At 46.4% G+C, this 21,716-nt stretch overlaps 1 protein-coding gene across 1 annotated transcript in view; it reads left to right on the top strand.

Moving 5' to 3' along the window:
- Positions 1 to 21,716, top strand: part of gpr158a (G protein-coupled receptor 158a) — a 702,414-nt gene that overhangs the window by 606,361 nt on the left and 74,337 nt on the right. Inside the window, 1 exon segment of the mRNA XM_085987742.1 lies at positions 14,612 to 14,750. Coding sequence (XP_085843868.1) covers positions 14,612 to 14,750 — 139 coding nt within the window.

Below are 21,716 nucleotides of genomic sequence, written 5' to 3'. Positions count from 1 at the left end.
AGGACAAGGAGGAGGAGGAACAGGAGGAACAGGAGGGAGGGAGAAGGCAGCCAGACAATCGGCCTTCGGAGTGGGCTGTCCGTGACCGGCTCATCTGACTGCAACTCGCATGAATGAAACTCCAGATCCCTGTAGCTTACTACATCCCCATCATACCATCCCTGTCTCATGCCATACCTCAACATCCTCCTGAGTGCAAAGCTGAAATAAGATACACCACAAAAGAATCCAAACACAATTAATAAATTTATCTATAAACATATAGATATAACATGAATACTATCAACTAATCACCCTTGTGCAATCCATTAGTGCCTGTTGTTCGTGTGCCTTTTCCTGATCTAGTGCTCCTATGCAGTGCGCACCCAGTGGCTGCAGCACGGCTGGTGGGAGGCTGCTGAGTTTCCGTGCGGGACACTTCAGGTGGACTTGCAGACGGCCTCAACCAGCTGTGGCCCTAGAAGGCCTGGCTGCAGACTGCACCACCTCGGCATGTGCGGGAGCAGTCTGGGCTGGCTGGCTGACATGCAGCTGCAAAGGTAATGGCGGAGTGGCAGTGGTGAGAGTAGGAATGCTGTCATCCTGAGAGAGGACAGCAGGTTCCTGCTCCACAGACCCACTGCATCTCCCCCGGGACAGCGCCTCAGCATTCATGGCATTCTGTTGGAGCACAGATTGCTGGCCTGCTGTGACACCGTGAAAGCCCCGGTCGAAGGTGGCATACCCAGCCACGATGGCAGCAGTCGGAGCTTGGGTGGCATCAAGCTGAGACTGCATGAGAGAAGTCTGAGCTTCCGCTGCAGCACTAAGACGTTGGGTCGCTTCTGCCTGTGCTGCAATGGAAGCTACGACATCCCTCATCATGCACGTCATCACGCCTGGGTCGCCACAGTCTCTGTGGGAGTGTACCATCATTTCCAGACTGGAAATGATGGGCTCCATGGTGTGCGCAGAACCTTGTGCAATGTTGGAGGCAGACTCCTCCACGCTCCTTACGATTGCCGAGAGGCTCTCTGGCAGCCTTGCCATTGGACCTATCATTTCCGTGTGCATGACCATCACCCTTCTTCTGAAGGCCTCCCCGTCGAGGTCCTCATCTGAATCCTGTGCAGTAGAACTTGCATCCGAAAAGCTGGCCCCCGAGCTACCCTTTCCCCCTGGCCTTTCTGCAGCCCACTCGTCCCCGGTGCATCACCCTGTGCAGATCCTGCTACTACACTAGCCTCTATAGAATGCGTAGTGCCAGTATCTGAGCTGGTGTCTGCGAGTGAGAGATGCAGTGACGCGGTGACTTCTTCTTCCTCCTCTTCACCCCCTCGCACTCATCGGTACCCTTGGGGACAGGCTGCTCAGATGCTTGCTGGTTGTTTACAAGCAAAAAGAAACAAGGGTCGGGTTATGGTGAGGGGAGGCGGGCAGGAAGCCAGAAATGCATGCATACAGCATGAGTAATTTGAAAGTGAGAAAAGATTGTGGGCTATGGGGGAAGTAGAATGTGAGAAGAAGGATTGGAATAAACATACCGTTGTTGTCCCCAAGGGGGTCAACGCCGCCAGTGGCCACGGCGCCCACCATCTGGTGCCCAATGATCTCCAGCACTTTCGTTTGCAGCTGGCTCAGCAGTTCAATGTGCACTTGGCCCCCGCCTGTCCGCTCCTGCCCACGGCATTTGTGAGCCACCTTGGCCTGCAAGAGAAAGGAAAGTGTGCGTGAGTGTGGTGCGATGTGTTTGGGTGATGTGCCTGCCGTAATTGAATAGAATCATAGAATTATAGAATGGTTACAGCATAGAAGGAGGCCATTTGGCCCATCGAGCCCATGCCAGCTCTCTGCAAGAGCACAATAGCTGTCATTGTGTGCAAGGTGTGAGATGTGAGTGTGAGTGTTGATAGGTAGAGATTGTTGGTGGGTGAATGCGAGGGGTGTGGTGCATTGAGCAGTATGTGAAGCTTGTGGTACAGATGGTGGTATGTAGCATTTGTTGAAGTCCTCACTCACCCTGACCACTCGTGTGAGCTCGTTAAACTTCTTCTTGCACTGGGTGTGGGTCCTGGGGACCATAGTGTTGTCCGTGACGTAGTGTGCCTCCACATAGTGCGACAGACTTGTGGCGAGGGCCAGTTGCCGGCTACAGGACCGTCCACCTTCTCTCCAGCAATGCCTCCAGAGCTTCATCCGAGAACCTCCAGGCTCTCTTCCTGGGGCGACGATCTGCCATCAGGATTTGTAAGCAACTCTTCCTTCTCCTTGTCCTTCTTCTTATGGTTGTTGGGGCAGCTGCACATCCAACAATGCTGAGAATGAGGTGCTGCAGCATCAATGAACCTCCCCTTTAAGTAGTGCAAAATGTCTGTGGCAATCATTACTTGCAATTAGACTGCCCCCGATATTGGTACATCTTTTCAATGTAATGCCAATGAGCTTGAGCTTTTAGACTAGAATCATGAATGCAAATATTTTAATGAGGAATGAGCACGAATTTTGCATGCATCCTAGACGATTTTCAGGTGGCGCAGCTTAACTTTTTTTAGTCTAAACACTGCCTATTTCTTGGCTATAATGAATTTCTAGCCCTAAGCCTTTTGCATGTTAAGTAGGCCCCAGCCTGCTTTTAGTGGGAGCCTCATCCAGGACCTGAATCGCCACCATAACTATTACCACGACCGGGAATGGGGCCGGGTTGCTCAATTCAACAACAACAGCAGCTTGTATTTATATAGTGCCTTTACTGTAGTAAGATGTTCCAAGGCGCTTCACAGGAGGTTAATAAGACAAAATATTTGACACCGAGCCACATAAGGAGAAATTAGGGCAGATGACCAAAAGCTTGGTCAAAGAGGTAGCTTTTAAGAAGTGTCTTAAAGGAGGAAAGAGAGGTAGTGAGGCGGAGAGGTTTAGGCAGGGAATTCCAGAGCTTAGGGCCTAGGCAACAGAAGGCACGGCCACCAATGGTTGAGCGATTATAATCAGGGATGCTCAAGAGGGCAGAATTAGAGGAGCGCAGATATCTCGGGGGGGTTGTGGGGCTGGAGGAAATTACAGAGATAGGGAGGGGCGAGGCCATGGAGGGATTTAAAAACAAGGACGAGAATTTTGAAATCGAGACGTTGCTTAACCGGGAGCCGATGTAGGTCAGCGAGCACGGGGGTGATGGGTGAATGGGACTTGGTGCGAGTTAGAACACGGGCAGCTGAGTTTTGGATGACCTCAAGTTTACGTAGGGTAGAATGTGGGAGGCCAACCAGGAGTGCGTTGGAATAGTCAAGTTTAGAGGTAACAAAGGCATGGATGAGGGTTTCAGCAGCAGATGAGCTGAGGCAAGGGCGGAGACGGGCGATGTTGCGGAGGTGGAAGTAGACGTTCTTTGTTATGCTGCGGATATGTGGTCGGAAGCTCATTTTGGGGTCAAATGTGACACCAAGGTTGCAAACAGTGTGGTTCAACCTCAGACAGATGTTAGGGAGAGGAATGGAGTCAGTGGCTAGGGAATGGAGTTTGTGGCGGGGACTGAAAACAATGGCTTCAGTCTTCCCAATATTTAATTGGAGAAAATTTTTGTTCATCCAGAATTGGATATCGGACAAGCAGTCTGACAATTTAGAGACTGTGGAGGGGTCGAGAGAAGTGGTGGTGAAGTAGAGCTGGGTGTCGTCTGCGTACATGTGGGAACTGACACTGTTTTCGAACAATGTCACCAAGGGGCAAGATGTAGATGAGAAATAGGAGGGGGCCAAGGATAGATCCTTGGGGGACACCAGAGGTAACGATGCGGGAGCGGGAAGAGAAGCCATTGCAGGTGATTCTCTGGTTACGATTAGATAGATAAGAATGGAACCAGGCGAGTGCAGTTCCACCCAGCTGGACAACAGTGGAGAGGCGTTGGAGAAGGATGGAGTGGTCAACTGTGTCACAGGCTGCAGACAAGTCAAGAAGAATGAGGAAGGATAGTTTACCTTTGTCACAGTCACAAAGGATGTCATTTGTGACTTTGATGAGAGCCGTTTCAGTACTCTGGCAGGGGTGGAAACCTGATTGGAGGGATTCAAACATGGAGTTGTGGGAAAGATGGGCATGGATTTGGGAGGCGACAACACGTTCAAGGACTTTGGAGAGGAAAGGGAGGTTGGAGATGGGGTGGTAGTTTGCAAGGACAGAGGGGTCAAGGGTTGTTTATTTGAGGAGAGGGGTGATGACGGCAGATTTGAGGGAGAGGGGGACAGTACCTGAGGAGAGAGAACCATTAACAATGTCCGCTAACATGGGAGACAGAAAAGGAAGTTGGGTGGTCAGCAGTTTGGTGGGAATAGAGTCGAAGGTGCAGGAAGTGGGTCTCGTAGACAAGATGAGCGCGGAGAGGCCATCAGGGGATATCGGAGAGAAACTGGAGAAAGATGTGAGTTCACGGCTAGGACGGGGGGAACCTTAGAGGAAGTTTGGCCTGGTGGGCTAGGGGAAGGAAGGGTATTGGCAGAGGCAGCTGAATGGATGGTCTCAATCTTAGAGACAAAGAAGCCCATGAGCTCCTCACACTTGTTGTCAGAGGTGAGGGTGGAGGTGACGGGAGAGGGCTTTAAGAAGACGGTTAGCAGTGGAGAATAGAAGCTGGGGTTTATCTTTGCATTCCAGAATGATTCTGTTACTGGTACTCTGTACCAACAATTGGTAGCCCAATTCTGAAGCCGGTGGGTAGGGCAGCCTGTCCTTCAAATGTTAATGAGGTCCGGGAGCTAAAATGGCCCTGTCTTCACATCAACGACAACATGGGTGATTGCTGTCCGCCCCACTACCATCCACACGATTTCCGTCCTGAGTTTAAATCGGGTCTTTAATGTTTTGGGCGTGTACCCTTCTTCAGGTTAGATGCAGGGAGGATTTTTCCCCTGGCTGGAGAGCCTAGAACCAGGGGTCACAGTCTCAGAATAAGGGGTTGACCATTTAGGACTGAGATGAGGAGAAATTTCTTCACTCAGAGGGTGGTGAATCTTTGGAATTCTCTGCCCAGAGGGCTGTGGAGGCTCGGTCGTTGAGTATATTCAAGATAGAGATTGATTGATTTTTGAATATTAAGGGAATCAAGGTATATGGGGATAGTGCAGGAAAGTGGAGGTGAGTTAGTAGATCAGCCATGATCTTATTGAATGGCAGAGCAGGCTCGAAGTGCCAAATGGCCTACTCCTCCTATTTTCAATGTTATGTTCAAAATGTGGCATATGGTAGCATGTGCTCCAAATGCAATCTTGTGACTTTACATAGTTCAAGAGGGGATTTTAAAAGTATTTATTAGACACAACAAGGGAAACCTGTTCCAATGGTGCCAACTCAACTTTGAAGGGGAGGTAAACGGGGTAAAGGCAGATTCAAGATAACGGCCTAGAAATTGAGTTGACGCCGCGCCAGGGCTTTAGCGCCGGAAATTTAGCGCCGGCACTAATTCCCTTGCGTGCGCCAAAAATTCAGTAGCGCCGCGCCCAGACGGCTGCCGGCGCTACTGGCGGGCGTGAGTGCCTCCCAATGGGTGCTGAGTGCCGAATTGTGGCGCTAATCCGGCGCTGTGGCACCCGATGCGGTGCGGCAGGCTGGGGAAGTGCAGGCCTCCTCCTCCCGTTAAGGAGGCGCTGCCTTCACCCGATCGCTGGCCGTTTGATTTTTTCAAAAATGAGCCCGGCACCTCGGACAAGTGCCGGGCTTGCAGGCCAGACGCATCTGTTCCGCGGGGGGGGGGGTGGAGGAGTCCGGGGAGGGAGGTGCGGGCAGGCGGCCGGCGGGAAAGCGGCCGGCCGCCGCGCGACCTTAATGCGCCGGCGCTAACTTGTGTAAGACTCGGTTGCCAGAGTCTTAGTTGCGGCTGCCACGGGCGAGGCGGCCGCAACTGAATTTCGGCGCTGGGGCCCGTCGGCATGGCAACCGGGACGCTGCGCACACCGATGACGTCATCGGTGCCGGCGCAGCGCTACCGGTGCAACGCCGCTTTAGGGCCCCAGGGAATTTTTCAACTGGCCATAACTCTGGCGCTAGTCCCTCTAGCGCCTCAAAAGCGGCGCTAAGGCTAGTGAATTTCTAGGCCAACATGCCTACGAATAGAAGTTTGAAATCATGTTAACCCTCTGTGATCGACTCAGTAATCCATTATATGAACCAGGCAGGTCTGCATTGCTCGTCAGTACTGTTGCTGATTGACCAACCAGACTGGCTCACAAATGGATCCTGTCACTAAGTGCTGGGATTTTGCCACTCAACTCTAGTAACCCTGGAAGTCAATGCTCTAATGGGTATGGTTGTCTGTGCTGCACCAGAAAGTTTACCAGTACTCTGTACCAACAAGCTGCACAGTTATAGCTGGTTATAATCCTGTACACACTGGGACAAGTCCCTATGACTTGGCTCTGCGAACCTCTGCCTAAAACTTTAGATTTGGGTAAGTAGTGTGCCAATGGGAAGATGTTGTGCACTTTGTATGGGGCAAACAGAAATTCTGCCAGTTTGGATTTCTCAGTAGTTTGATTTGAAGATTTTTAAACGTGTTAATGCATTTCTACGTATGTCAGATACCTGGCTGACCAACAAAAAAAATGACCTCTTTAACTCAATTTAAATGGAAGGAAAATCCAATGGGTTTCTTCACAAATGTGTGATCCAATATCGTGCCCAATTTTCCGATATTCTCTGCGCCCAGCTGATCCAGTGCGCCTGGGTGCAGACCCAGGAAAATCTCCCTTTTTATGTTTCTTAAGTACTTTTTGCAAATAAATCTGACCCACTTATATAATTCCATATCTTAGTTGACAGGGCTGCTCCGTGCTGCACACGATCTCTCTCCAGTGACTATCTGGGCCTTGGTCTCTCTGTGCCCACTGCTTCTCCTTCACTGGCTGACAGGTGGTAGACAAGCAGTACGGTTGATCCACTGTTCATCACCGGGCAGTAATTCTCGCCCCCCCCCCCCGCAGGCAGTACTCTGTATACTCCCATTTATCATTTCACTTCAGATTGCTACTTCTTCATTCCGTAAACATTTTTAGTGCAATTGCGAAGAGAAAGCATATTCTAAAAAATAAATATACTCCTTAAATCCCGTCAGCATAGGATTTTAGGTGCTTTTAATTTTAGTTGTACAGTCACTCTGCTTCAGTTGGGCTAATTAAAATGAAACAATCAGGTAGAAGGACCTTCCACTGTTACACTGAAAAAGAAATCTCAGCACACTGAAAGGACGATGCTTTAAAAAATATTCAGAGCCACGAGTAGCCAGAAGGCAGCCTCTGTCTTAATGGATAACAGTGCAAGTTTTCAAGACTGAACCTCAATTCATTTTGACAGGTAGTGCTTGGTTTAGAGATGAACTAGCAAAGAGAATAAAAGGACAATTTTGTCAGATAAAGCTACTATAGGTTATAATGTGAAGGAGGGTATATACCAGAGAAATAAATTGCCTCACGGGCAGTTATATTTCTATTTATATCCTTAATTAGAGACTGCTCCTGACACACAGGCCAATCGACTAGAACACAGTGTTTGGTGAAAGCTGAGGATTAGTTGGATATTCTATGCTTTTCTTTTGCTTTTCTTTTCGGATTCTGAAAACACTGAGATAACAGCTAAGACTGGCCTTCTAATATAATAATCGAGGGAAATTGTTTTTGTGCCATGCTTAGGACTGCAATCAGTCGCCCTGTCAGTCTATTCACTGAGGGCAATGCCATAGAATCATAGAATAGTACAGCACAGGAGGCCATTTGGCCCATCGAGTCTGCGCCGGCTCTTTGGAAGAGCAATCCAGTTAGTCCCACTCCCCCGCTCTTTCCCCATATCCCTGCAATTTTTTTTCTCTAGAAGAACCTGAGATTGAAGAATCTTCAGACTCCCTAGGATAGGCTTCAAGAATTTCGTTGGAAGAATGTCCCCGATATTAACCCGGAGACGGGAACGCAGCCTGCGAGAGTGTTAGCGGGTGACGAACCAGCAGCATCGCGCGACGTGCAAGGTTGGATGATTTTAACGGTCAGCCATCAGCCACGTCTGCGGGTGTGACGCTCACCCGCATGGTGCAAATTCCCATCCAGAATTTAAAGGTTCAGTCCACCCCTGTAAGGGAGGCTGAGGGAGAATTTCACGATAGGAAATGGGAAGGGGCCTGAAGCCAAGAAGGCCTAAACTTTCCTTGTAGGGCCTGGGCTCCTCCTGGCCCCACAAGGAAAATTTTTTAAAAAGGAAGAAAATTTACCTCTTGGCCTCTTTTGGCTGTGACTCCTCTTCCCACTAGCTTCACCTGGTGGGAAAACCCAATGACTTCTTCGCCCAGGCCTATGGTTAAAATAGCAGTCAAGGCCCAATGACATCATCTGCCTATTTCAAGAATGACCCTGCCAGTTTTAAGTGGGCATCCTAGTGCCTGCTCAGAAGAGCAGGTTAAAATGGAAGACTGCAGGAAGGGAGCAGACCTTGCTTTCCGGACAATTTTAACCCTACCCGCCACCCAACTTCCGCCAGGTGGGCAGGGTTAAAATTGCCCCGTTTATTTTCTCTATAGGTGGGCCACCTCCCTTCTTGGCACATCCACCAGCTAGCAGAGCGATAGAGCAGAGTCGTTAATTGCTCCGCAGTCCCACTAGCTTTGCTGCTTAGTGCTTTGGTTAATGAATAAAAAAGCATCTGCCCAGAGGCGTAAACAGGAGAATTTAGCAAAACAGTCATCAACACCAATGAGCCAATTGATTGTTAAAATTGAATTCATGCTTGTGTGTTATTTTCAGCAGACACCTCCCTGTCTTCCCAACACACACTCACCTGTTTCCAAATGTCCTATCAGCTTACTTCTGCGTTGCTGAATAGTTGACATTGTACAGTTAAAAATCTGTCATGCTGTGTACTGTTTTCTGAATTTCAGATTTTCTTCTGTTTTAATCTTTATTGCGGCCTTTGCACAGATTGGAATTTGATGAGGCAGAGTGAACTGCACATTTACTCTCAGCCTTGCTGGATCAGTATTGTCGGATTGTAATAGCTGAGAAGGTTCTTGACAGTTGCATGAAATCCCTTTTCTATTGTGTGTCCCTTTCTTTATTTTAGATTCATTATTTGTGAGTATATGAAGATAATCTGACTAATCCTGTGCACAGGAGCTTGAGTGGGCTGCACAGGGGTAACTCAGGAAAAGGTGTGGCCAAATTGACTGAATCTAGTTCTTTAGCATCTATCTTTCCTTTCACCTCATTCTATGACAGATGTTTTGGAAAATACTGATAGGAAATACCAGGGTAAAACTATTCTATAATGTTAATATTATCTCACTTCATTGTGACAATTCAAGGATAATCTGTCAGCTCTGTGAATAGTTCAGACAGAATATTTGAACCGTTGCCATTCTGTAATAGAACACTGAAGGATTCAGAAGGAATCAGGCACCAAACTCCTGCAACACTGGATATTTTTCTGACTTGATTTGCTTGAAAGATTGCAATTCAGAGTTTAACTCTCTTTTGAAAGAAAGAAGAATTTACATTTATATAGCGCCATTCACGACCACCGGACGTCTCAAAGCGCTTTACAGCCAATGATGTGCTTTTGAAGTGTAATCATTGTTGTAATGTGGGAAACGCGGCAGCCAATTTGCGCACAGCAAGCTCCCACAAACAGCAATGTGATAATGACCAGATAATCCGTTTTTGGTGTGTTGGTTGAGGAATTAATATTGGCCAGAACTCCCTGCTCTTCTTCGATGCCATGGGATCTTTTACGCCCACCTGAGAGAGCAGTCAGGGCCTCGGTTTAACTTCTGATCTGAAAGACGGCACTTCCAACAGTGCAGCAGTCCCTCAGCACTGCACTGGAGTGTCAACCTAGCTTTATGTGCTCAAGCCCCTGGAGTGGGACTTGAACCCACAACCTTCTGACTCCGAGGCGAGTGTGCTACCCACTGAGCAACAGCTGACACTAGTTTTGAAATAAGTATACAATGATAAATAACCTAAAAAGGATGATAACTAATTAATAAATAACAACCTATCTGCCATCTACAAACTGTAAATGATGCAATTGTTTTTATGTTATGTATGCTGTAAGTACAAATATGGGCATAGTTGTGCTTCAACTGGCCTGAATGCAAAATCTTTCATTTTATCCTGGCGTGGACACATTGCAAAGCAGCACTAAAGCCAGTGTAGATTAGAGGACTGAATTGCCTTTATGCGCTCTCGGCAGGCAGGGCTTCATGCTGGGAGCACGGCTTTGTAAAATCGACCCTCAAATGTCAACTCTGCCAGTAGCACTCTGCGCTGCTGAATCTGACTTGGCTTAACTGGGGGTTGAGATTGGTCTACGGCGCTAATGCCAAACGGGCGATAATGAATCGGCAGTCCATTTTACACCCCGTCTAATCTTCTTTCCCATTGACTTAAATGGAAAATCGGGCAGGGTGTGAAATGGGGCGATTTGCTATCACCCTTTTTGCATTACTGCCGAAGACTGATTTTACACCCATTGTTTGATAATGCCTTTTAAAGTTGGTCTGTTTACACCACGGTGACGTATTCTAAATTGTAGACGGTTATCACTGTGGCCAAACAACATTTATTAAAATAAATGCCACCCCAATTAACTGTAAACCACCCATGTAAACCTGAGCAACCTTGATTTAACCCAGCCCATCAATTTACCCCTGCACACTCCAAAGAAAGACCAATTTTGATTAAAATGTCCTCTACCTCAAATATGCTAGTGTTTCTCAATGCTAACCTTTTTACTTTGATTGAAATCCTATTTTTGCATGAACAATAGGAACTAAAGGTGCTGTCTGCAGACCCTAGATTATGCCAGGAGGTTCAAGATCAGAGTGTAAAACCAAATCTCATTTTGGAGGCACATATTTCTACAAAGCTCATAATGCTTTTAAGAATTTTTAAATGTATTTTATTTATTTTATCCTCCTCTTTGCTCTCCCTATATACCACATAGCATCCCTGTCATGGAGATGAGCTAATTCTAGGGGCAGGATTTTCTAGATGATCTAGACAAGGGAACTAGATGTAATATCTCTAAGTTTGCAGACGACACAAAGCTGGGTGGGCGTGTGTGCTGTGAGGAGGATGCTGAGAAACTCCAGGATGATTTGGACAGGTTGGGTGATTGGGCAGAAGCATGGCAGATGCAATATAATGTGGATAAATGTGAGGTTATCCACTTTGGTGGCAAAAACAGGAAGGCAGATTATTATCTGAATGGCAATAGATTGGGAGAAGGGGAAGTGCAATGAGACCTGGGTGTCCTTGGGCACCAGTCGCTGAAGGTAAGCATGCAGGTGCAACAGGCGGTTAAGAAGGCAATTGGTATGTTGGCCTTCGTAGCGAGAGGGTTTGAGTACAGGAACAAGGATGTCTTGCTGCAGTTGTACAGGGCCTTGGTGAGACCACATCTTGAGTATTGTGTGTACAGTTTTGGTCGCCTTATCTGAGGATGTTCTTGCCATGGAGGGAGTGCAGCGAAGATTCACCAGGCTGATACCTGGGATGGCAGGAATGACGTATGAGGAGAGATTGGGTCGATTGTGCTTGTACTCGCTGGAGTTTAGAAGGATGAGAGGGGATCTCATTGAAACTTATAAAATTCTGACAGGACTGGACAGACTAGATGCAGGAAGGATGCTCCCGATGGTCGGGGAGTCCAGAACCAGGGGTCACAGTCTAAGGATAAGGGGTAAGCCATTTAGGACAGAAATGAGGAGGAATTTCTTCACCCAGAGAGTGGTGAACCTGTGGAATTCACTACCACAGAAGGCAGTAGAGGCCAATTCATTAAATATATTCAAGGAGGAGTTGGATATATTTCTTAAGGCTAAAGGGATCAAGGGGTATGGGGAGAAAGCAGGGACATGGTACTGAATTTGGATGATCATCCATGATCGCATTGAATGGCGGAACAGGCTCGAGGGGCCAAATGGCCTACTCCTGCTCCTATATTCTATGTTTCTATGTTTCATTGGGCCGTGGAGGCGGGATTGGAGGCGTGTGGGGGGTTAAAATCCCGAAATCAGGGGGCACAAACCCATCCCGCCCCCATGCCAGTTTCAAAGGAGGCGGGTACCCGACCAGCACTGGGACCCGCCTCCCCGAGGCGGGAAGGGGATTAGTGCAAATTAAATGCCTGTTAACAGGTAGTTAACAGGCAGTTTTTAGCCTAATCTCTATTTTCATTGTTGAAATGTGGGATTCCCGACAGCTCCAAACCACGTCAAGTTAGCGAGGCGGGCCGTCAGGATGAAGAGCTTGGAGGGGTCGAGATGTCCGGTGTTCAGGTGAGTGATGGGTGCATGAGTGCAGAGGTAAGTGTGTTTGGTGTGTGTAAAGTGTTTAAAGAAGTTGTACTTACATTTACTTACCTTTACAGCCTTCCTTCCTTCAGGTCTCGGGAGTCCCTCATCTCATCGACACAGAAAGCAGAATGGCCGCGATCTGTCCAAAGTTCCAGCATTCAGCTTTCTGTTCCGGGGAGATCTCTAAATCATTCTGACAGGAAGGAATTAACTTAGAGTACAGATTGTCAGTGTTTGACAGCTTCAAACAGCTGTCGAACGCCGATATTTCATCTCTCAAAAGGCCTTGACAGATGAAATATCAATCTGTGACGTCACCTGTTGCCGGGTGGCCCTTAATTGGCCTGCTGAGCCTGCTGGGCGGGCTCAACAAGTTCAATCAAGTCAAAATCGCATGGGTTGGCTGGAACTCGATGGAGGCGGGACTACAACCCCAAAACTTGTAGTCCCGCCTCCTACCCGACTCCTCAATGAAAATTCAGCCCTAGGTCTCTGCCAGTGTCGATCCACAACTTACTATCAAAAGCTGTATAAGGGAACCTTAGATTGACTCTCCCTCCAAATGTCCTCTTTCTTCATGCATTGGAACAGCTAACTTCCCTTGGAGCCTTCCCATGCCTGCGAATCTGAGATCAGGAAATCGCTGTCTGGAAATCAAGGAGGCGAATTTGCCTCTAACGCACTGAGGCAATATGTGTTGGACATCCAAAATACAGTGTCCCTGTTTCGCCCTCTGTTCAGAACATTCTCAGAAAGATGACATTCATTCCATGGATTGACAATTCAAATTTATGTGAACATTTTCCCTTCAATTTTATTTAGCGCCTTTTCTCCAAGTGATTATGACAATGTGGTCATATATTTAATTAAACGTCATTCTATTTTGCTGCCTCTAGTATTTATACACAATTAACACTGTATAGAACAAATGTAAGAGATATTGCCCTTTTTAGTTTTAAAGGAGACAGAAGCCTAGATTTTCCGATTGGGGTGTTATTTTACTGCTGCCATTAACCCATTTAAAATACTTGGGTTAAAGCCAGTGTTACAATAACACTTGTTGGTAAATCTAGGCTAGATAGTCTAGACAGTGTATATTTTGTTAAAAAAAGTCACCCATTTCCCATTTCAAAATATTTTTATAAAAGCGGCCAATTCATTACCCATGTGTCTAGAAGTGGCTTCACTGATTGCAATGGGAATGGCCATGAAGCCATTCTAGAGCGGCCTGATTCTGGGAAAACACTGGACTAGCTGGATACGCTGCATAGTTAACTGGAATATTAGGCAGCTGCAACTTACAGAGTGTATCCCATTAAAAAAAAAATCAATTTTAATAGCCTAGAGAAATAAAGTCAGCTGTCATGTGTTCTGAGTGCAGACTGTGTGCTGCTGCCATATAGAGTCATAGAGTCATAGAGTTATACAGCACGGATAGAGGCCCTTCGGCCCATCGTGTCCGCGCCGGCCATCAAGCCCTGTCTAATCTAATCCCATATTCCAGCATTTGTTCCATAGCCTTGTATGCTATGGCAGAATATGGCTCGTTATGTTACTATGAACTGTAATATTAGGGAAGGTGCCATTGCTTCATCTTTTGCAGAAAGTCCAGAGTGAGGAAAGGGCGTATGCCCAATCAAACCCACTCCATCCAGATTCCTTGTATGATTGATCTTTCAATCACGGACTTCCCTGCCTACCTGCTGGCCTCCTACTTTATGGAAAATTGGGTTCCTTCCCCAACTCCTCTGAAAAAAATTAGGCAGTGTGGTCATTATTTGTATAACCCCCCTTCTCCACGGATATCAATCCAACTCCCTTTTGAAGATGTCTGTTGACCCCAAATCAAATAGTTTATCTGGGAGTCTGTTCCATATCTCCACAATCCTGTCTAACCTTGCTCCTGGTTGACAAATGTTATGTTTCTGACCTCTTGTCCTACACTGGGAAGGATTACATCATGGGGCTCTGCAGTTATACTATGAAATAATTGACTCAAAACAAAATCATAGAAATCTCTTTATTTCCATGAAAAGGTTACAAAGCATAACTTAAGAGCAGAGCTCATCCATGTGATGTCACCCTACCCCTAATGCACTGTAGGTAGCAATTCAAAGCTGGATTCCAAAACAGCAGAGCAGCTTCTGGTTAAGGGACATGTGGAAAAGAATTTGGGTTTTGCAGAAGCTAACTGAAATTTGCCAATTTCTTTTGTCAAACTACGGTAAGTTGGCCTTTCTAAAGAAAGTTAAGATGGTGCATAAAGCTCAAAGTCACTCCATTCCTTCTCTGCTTTTTTTTCTGCAGCTGAATTTCTCTTCCTCCTCTGGGGGGTATATCTCTGCTATGCAGTACGGACAGTACCATCAGCATTTCATGAACCACGCTACATGGCTGTAGCTGTCCATAATGAACTCATTATATCTGCTGTATTCCATACCATCAGGTAAGAAGTCTGCTGGTTCTTAAACCTAATGACTAAAAACTAGAGGCGGGAAGGGGGAGGGTTTGGGTTTCCCTCTCCTTTTCAAAATAACTGGAGCAAGAGGAGGATTCTTTGAAAAATAATTCACGTGTTCATTCAGTTCATGCTGCACAGATGCTGTAACTGCAACGTGTATTTTTCTCCAGTCACTTTTTATTCGGCTAACCTTTCTTATGCAAGATAACACTGATGGAAATATTGTGCTGCAGTCAACCGACAAACAGTGATCTCTTGACATTTACAGTAACATATCTTGAGCACTGCCACTGGAGAGCAGGAGTACAAGAGGTGCTATGGTGTGACTTTACAACTCACACTGTGGTGACCCCAATATCGGGCACCGCGCACAGCCAAAGCTCTCTCTTGTAACAGATGGCCTGTGCCTTATGATAGTCTACCTACTGAGATTGGAACTGACAGCTCTCCGACCATCCTTTTTTAAACAGCGTGCAAACATGCTTACTACTGACAATTGATGTGTCTGCAGTTTGCTATATACGTGTTGCAAGCAATTGGCCATGCGTACCTACAGTTCGACTCTCCTATTTAACTTGTGACCGTATTGCTCTTTAATTGTTATTTATGAATGATTTATTGGGGGGTGTATTGCACTGGTTGCTATGTATAGCAACATCATGAAATGGATTAAAAAAGAATGCGTCTGCAATGTATAGCAGCCAGAACAATTCTTTCCCCATGTCACCATTTTCACACCGACTCACCACAGTGGTTTTCTTGTCACGCTAGTCAGCAGGAAAGGTTTGAAGGTGCACTGTGTGATACTGTAGAGGAACACAGACATTTGTATGAAATTCCTTTTATCTACTAATTCAATGAAGCCGTTAACCTGCTTACTTTCAATGCATTAAACCCATCATCAAAATAACCGACTGAATAATTTCATGTTGATGCCTTCATTATTAATGCAGCGCTGTGTGATTTTAGTCTCCATGTTTTTTCAGTTCCCTCGAAACTGTCCAATCTAATTGAGAGCTGCACAAAAATAACAGCAGCACTCATTGTAAAATGTGTAAGATTTATTGTGTCAAGCCTCTGGTGGAAGCCGTGGTAATAGATTTTATTTAGCTGGAGTAGCTAATGCCAAATGCGACTTTTGTTTCCACGGGCTTTTCAGGATCACATTCAGGGAAGAAATCAAAATCATTTCTCATTTGGGAGTGGAGCCAAGTGACCCTGTAAGCTTGTTAGAGGCAACAAAAAAAATGAGTCACCGCACAGTCAAGTATAAGGTTCTGTGCACCGCTGTGGCTGATATGGCATTACTTTCATCCTCGTTTTATTCTAAAATTGTCCCTCTTAAATGTTACTCAGCATAAATCACACCCTGCTGCAGTGAAACCCTGTCATTTCCAACGTGTCATTTTTTCTGTGCTGCAAACTTAAATAATAATAACTGGAATCCACCGTGTGACCTATTCCTTGTGTAAAATAGAAACAGCCACGCGTGTAATTGTAGGCTGCTCAGTCCCCGTTTCCAAGCTTTCCAATTCTATAATTACGATTACAAGCTTGGGTAATCCAAGTCTAGCCGTGTGCCACTGTTGCTGCTATAATACAGTATGATATCACAACCCAGCACATGTGCATATCCTATGATGCCATCTTCCATTGCATGCACGTGAGCTGCTTATATAATCCATGATAATTTGTGCATGTTTCTGCACTGCAGATAGCCCACTGATGCAAGAAAAGCTTTTAGCTCTGCTGACAGCTTGCAGGATTGGAACTGTATCAACTTTTCAACAATGTGGGGGGAAAAAAGAGATACAGACATTGATTCTTTCCACTTTATTCAAATATGGTCAATCTATATTCACTGGTTGTTTGAATTTCCTATTCAGGATTTTGTTGGTGTCGTTTTATAGTTGGATAAAATAACATTGCCTCATCTGAAATGCAATTACTTTTACAGATGCCTGTGTGTATGTATAAAATCTAAAAGTTTCTTCCCCCACGGAATTCTACCAGTGAAGAGCTGGAGCAGTGAATCTAATTTTCTTCACTATTTTTGCTTGAATCTGGCGCAGGAGATTCTATAAATAATTAAAGCTGAACCCGAGTGCAAGGTTAAAATGTCAAAATTGTGGAACACAACTCAAAATGGCAGCAGCAACTTGCGCTTATATAGCGCCTGTAATGTAGGAAAACGCCCCAAGGCGCGTCACAGGAGCGTAATGGGACAAAAATTGACACCGAGCCAAAGAAGGAGATATTATGACAGGTGACTAAAAGCCTGGTGAAAGAGGTAGGTTTTAAGGGAGGTCTGAAAGGAGGAGAGGTGGAGAGATGTCTTTTGCAAAATTTGCCAGGGCCCATCCCATGCAAGGCGCAAATGTGCACCGTGGACGTGAGCAGCCCAATCTCAAAGGTATGTCATGTACTAACCTGCAGCTTAGCTTTCCTTTCCCTTCATTTTTGCCTGTGTCGTACCTCCCACAGTCTTTCCTTTGTTCTTTGTTCGACAATCTTCACTCTTTAAAAAGATTGGTGTCACCAAATCACCACTTCCACATCTACCTCATCCCTTTCATTCTTTTCAACGTTGGTGATGTCCTGCATTGAGAGCCTTGGCCTTCACCTTGCTTTTTGAATTTGAATAATCCACTGTCTTTACATTACATTGAGCGCCAAGATTGGACACCAAATTGTGGCATTAATTAATGAAAATATATTTTTAATATAAGTTGAAGCTAATAAACAGGTAAAATCAAATAAAATGGAATTACTTTTGCTGGATAGTGTATAGCAGAGATGGCTGTATTATATATAACACAATTTTTATGTTCTTTGCAATATATTGACTGTCTAATTTTGGGTTTCAATCATTTATGTCTGCTGGTTCTCAAAGAGTGACCCTCCCCGTCGAGCATCTTGGCCCTCTCCTTTAACTGTTGGCTCAGCTCCGTAGATGGGTTGTTGTATTTTGCACCCTACTCCCAATCGGCGAGCTGTTTATCAGCGCTCATTTATCACGGGCAGCTCGTCGATTCTATTCTATTTCTCTCACTCCAATACTGCCCCACAGCGATAGCAAGGGAAGCTCGTTGAGCTTCATGGGCGAGTGATGAGCTTGCTCCGCCCACTGCCTGCTCAATGAATGGGGCCTCATGAAAATGACCCCATCTTTGATTAACAGATCCCAACTATTTAAAAGTGCAGTATGGGGAAAGATTTTCTCTGTGCGCTGTGTATAACAAAATGGAAAATCTATTCATAAAGTCTTTTGGTTTTGCTACACATAACCACCCCCCCAACCCCCCCACCCCAAGTGCCAGTCTTATCATGGTCGTTTAAAAAAAAAAGTATGAAACCTGTTGGAGACTTCTCCTGCAACAATACAAAAGCAAAATACTGCGGATGCTGGAAATCTGAAATAAAAACAGAAAACGCTGGAAATACTCAGCAGGTCAGGCAGCATCTGTGGCGAGAGAAACAGAGTTAACATTTCAGGTTGATGACCCTTCGTCAGAACTGGAGACTTCTCCTGTCTCCCTAGAGTAGATTGGGTGGCCACAGTTTTGAGAAAAAAACTTTAATTTTTCAAAATGCAGCCAAATCAGTTACAGGGTTACTCCTGCACCATCTGCTAATGTAAACACCATTTCAAGTGCCTGTTATGGTTTCAGGTTTTTAGTGCTGTCTTCTTTTTCAACAGTTCCCATAAGTAAACCTTTATCTCCTGGATACCAGCTTAAGTGTCCACTTTGGCCCAGTTGCTGGCACTGTTGCCACTGAGTCAGAAGATTGTAGGTTGATTCCTCACTACTGAGCACAAAACCTAGACTAAAACTTAACTGTAGTATTGCTGGAGGTACCACCTTTCAGATGAGACATTAATTTGTGGCCTCGTCTGCTTGCTGCTGTGGATATAAAAGGTCCTATGGCACTCTTTGAAGAGCAAAGACTTCTCACAGTGTCCTGGCCAACATTTGTCCCTCAACTAAAAACACTTTGGGGGAAAAATTGGGTTGCTTTGTGCCTCCCGTTAGCGCCCCGCTAGTGCCTGTGCGCCGCGCCGCTCACGCATCCCGCGAAATTCAGTGGGAGGTTAGTGGCGGTGGTCGATGGTAGTGCCCCATGGTGCTGCGCCTCCGGCGATTACATCATCGTCGTGTGCAGCACCCCACTCGCGCCACTGGCCGCAAACTTCAGTTGCATCCCCTGACCTATCGCTGGACGCTATGTCCGACAAGGTCAGGGTGGTGTTTTTGCAGCCGCGGCGTCGCAAATTAAAGAACAGGTTCCAGACGGCCATTTTTTTTTGGCTGCCTGCCAGCACCTGCCCCCTTTCGCTTCCTTGTGCGGGGTGCCGGCCACGATCATTCAGCCCGGTGCTCCTCTTGCGTGCCGTGGTGTTTTCCCAGCAACCCGCTCCCCAGTGGTCCAACAGGGCCCCCGGTGTGCGCAGTGCTAGGCCCCTCCCCTTTAATCAGGGGAGGGAGGCCTGCAGTACTGCAGCGCTATGTGCGGACGCGGGTGGCGCTGTTGCACGTAGCGCTGCGATATTGAATGGTAGCCCCCCAGGAAGGGGGGGAGTGCTTCCAGTAGCACCCTGCCTCCTGCTTGGGGCGCGACCACTCAATTTACGGCATAGGGGTGCTAACTTTTAGAGGGCACGAAAAGTAGCGCCCCGGCGAAGTTAGCGCCCTTCAAAAGGGGCACGACTGAATTTTTCCCCCTTTGGGTCTAATCTTAACCTAACCCACCCAAAGGGAAACTGATTGAATCAGCCGCCATTTTATACCACGTCCGATTTACTTGCCACTGAATATTAACTCCCCCCCCATGACAGGCGGGAGAGGGTTGGGGGGCCGTTAAAAATAAAAGATCGGGAATGCATCCCAAACCCGCTGCATACGCGCCTGCCAGCATTTCTACAGCGGCGGGTAATGTGCTGTGTCTTGGAGATATCTTACCCACCAAGTCCTGATGACGAGCCCCGATGCGTTTCTCCCTCCTGAGTGCTGGGGACTGTCTCCAAGGGTCCCCCGCTGTGGCCTCCTGTCGCTGGCTTTCCCGCCCGGCTGCCAGTCAGCCTGTCAATTTGGTCGGCTGCCGGGCAGCAAATGGAAGAAAAAAATGATAACGAGGTCCTGCCGTTAAATTCGGTAGGACCTCCGCGTCCCTGAGTTATCTGGGAATTCCACCTGTTACCACGCTCCGCTGCACCTTCCCCCGCCTCCCCATAAATATCAAGGCCAGTGTCTCTAATCCCCATGCGAGTGCATGTAGAGTCCACAATTCCCATGGGAAGCTGCGGCAGAAGACCCAAAGGCCTGACTATATCTAACTATAACTCAAGATTGTTCCTTGGAAGCACCCCAGTCACAGTAGGTCGTACCTCAGTGGTACTGCATATAAGACTGATCAAGAGTCGGCATAGCCTGATTGGGTGGCACCTGCCAAGATGGCATCAACCATGTCTGTAGGCCTAGTACACCTACTTGTAATTTCACCAACGCTACAATTTCACACACCCAACACGAGTGTGCTCCCTGCACACATGTCTGAATCTGCACCTGGCACTGTAGAAAATTAGGAGAATGAGCTGACCACCAAAAATTGCATGCAATTAACACACTTCACTTTGGGACAGCTTTGCCCCCATTTCCAACCATTTGGGAATAAATTACAGCCATATCTAAAAATGTAGCCTTTAGTGTTATTTCTGAAATTTACCATTAATGCTCAACCAAATCAACTTTGTATATTTGCAATGCAGAGGAACACTTCAAGTACTCAGCCAAGGACATCTCTTCAAATGAGCGCAGTTAATTAGCAACCAGTACCATTCAATCTAAACAGGAGGGGGGACACTGGTTTTATTAAATTTATCATCGTCACATTAACAGTCGCCAATTAACCTTGCTGGCAGGGAAATGGAAATACTTGTGACTGCAGGCTTTTTCAGTAGGCGCTGCCCAACACAACTCATTGAGAGAATCTGAATGGAAACTGCCTACTGTGTGATCCTGCTATGGGGCAGCTGTCACAACAGATACAGTGTTATGCAAATCTGCATGTTGAGGTCGCTTTGCGCAGGCAGAGGTACAGAGATTTGAGTAAATATTAGATATGGCCTGTTCACTTGCGACTTTTAGACATTTTATGGTTGGAATTTGCAGTTATCGCCGTGGCTGGCACAACGTGTTATTTTCCATCATGTAAAACAACATGCCATTGCATTTATTTTGGACTCTGCTTCACTTATGTGTCTGTACTGTTCTCAGTCTAATTGAATATAACATTGGCACAGTTTGAATTCTAAATCTCAAGTGTTTAACCACAGAAGTAGAACCATATAAGTTTACAGCACAGAAGGAGGCCATCCACCCCGTTGTGTCTGCACTGATTCTATGCTACAGTAAACCAAAACTAATCCCACTGCCCTGCTTTCTCCCCATAGCTCTGTTTGTGAAGGAGGCCTGGAGCTGAGTGCTGGTCTTGTTATGACACATGAAGATGATACATTTTAAAAAAAATATTCCAAACCTGTTGGAATGTCTCTCCTTTCTCGACCTAGTCAATATTAGCCGCATATTCTATTTCTTTGCTACTAACGACTGAGTCAAAAGTCTTGGCCCAGATTTTCCCCTTCAGTCCCTGAGTATAAAACCTTCGATCACAGGGAGCGCCTACAAAAATTAGGGTGCAAGCTGCCCATAAATTTCCCTCCATTAATGTTAACGAATGCTGGGCAGCAGGTGGCTGGATTTACAGCAGGTGTTCCTGGCGGGGTTGAGCTCTTACACTCGGATGCTGAAGTGGAAAATCTGGGTCCTTGTATCTATCACACCATCCTAGCCCACTTTCAAAGGCCTCACACCTGAAAGTGTGACCTCACCTCAAAAAGTGTCACGCCTTAGGTTGTCACATGTCTATCAGTCATAAACTTGTGAATAGTGC

Source organism: Somniosus microcephalus, chromosome 5 (assembly GCF_052327205.1).
Source record: "Somniosus microcephalus isolate GS21.2 chromosome 5, FLI_Smic_1.0, whole genome shotgun sequence".
In the NCBI taxonomy this organism is placed as follows: domain Eukaryota; kingdom Metazoa; phylum Chordata; class Chondrichthyes; order Squaliformes; family Somniosidae; genus Somniosus; species Somniosus microcephalus.
The sequence above is the reverse complement of the archived record's forward strand: the minus strand, read 5'-3'. Positions and strand labels throughout refer to the sequence as shown.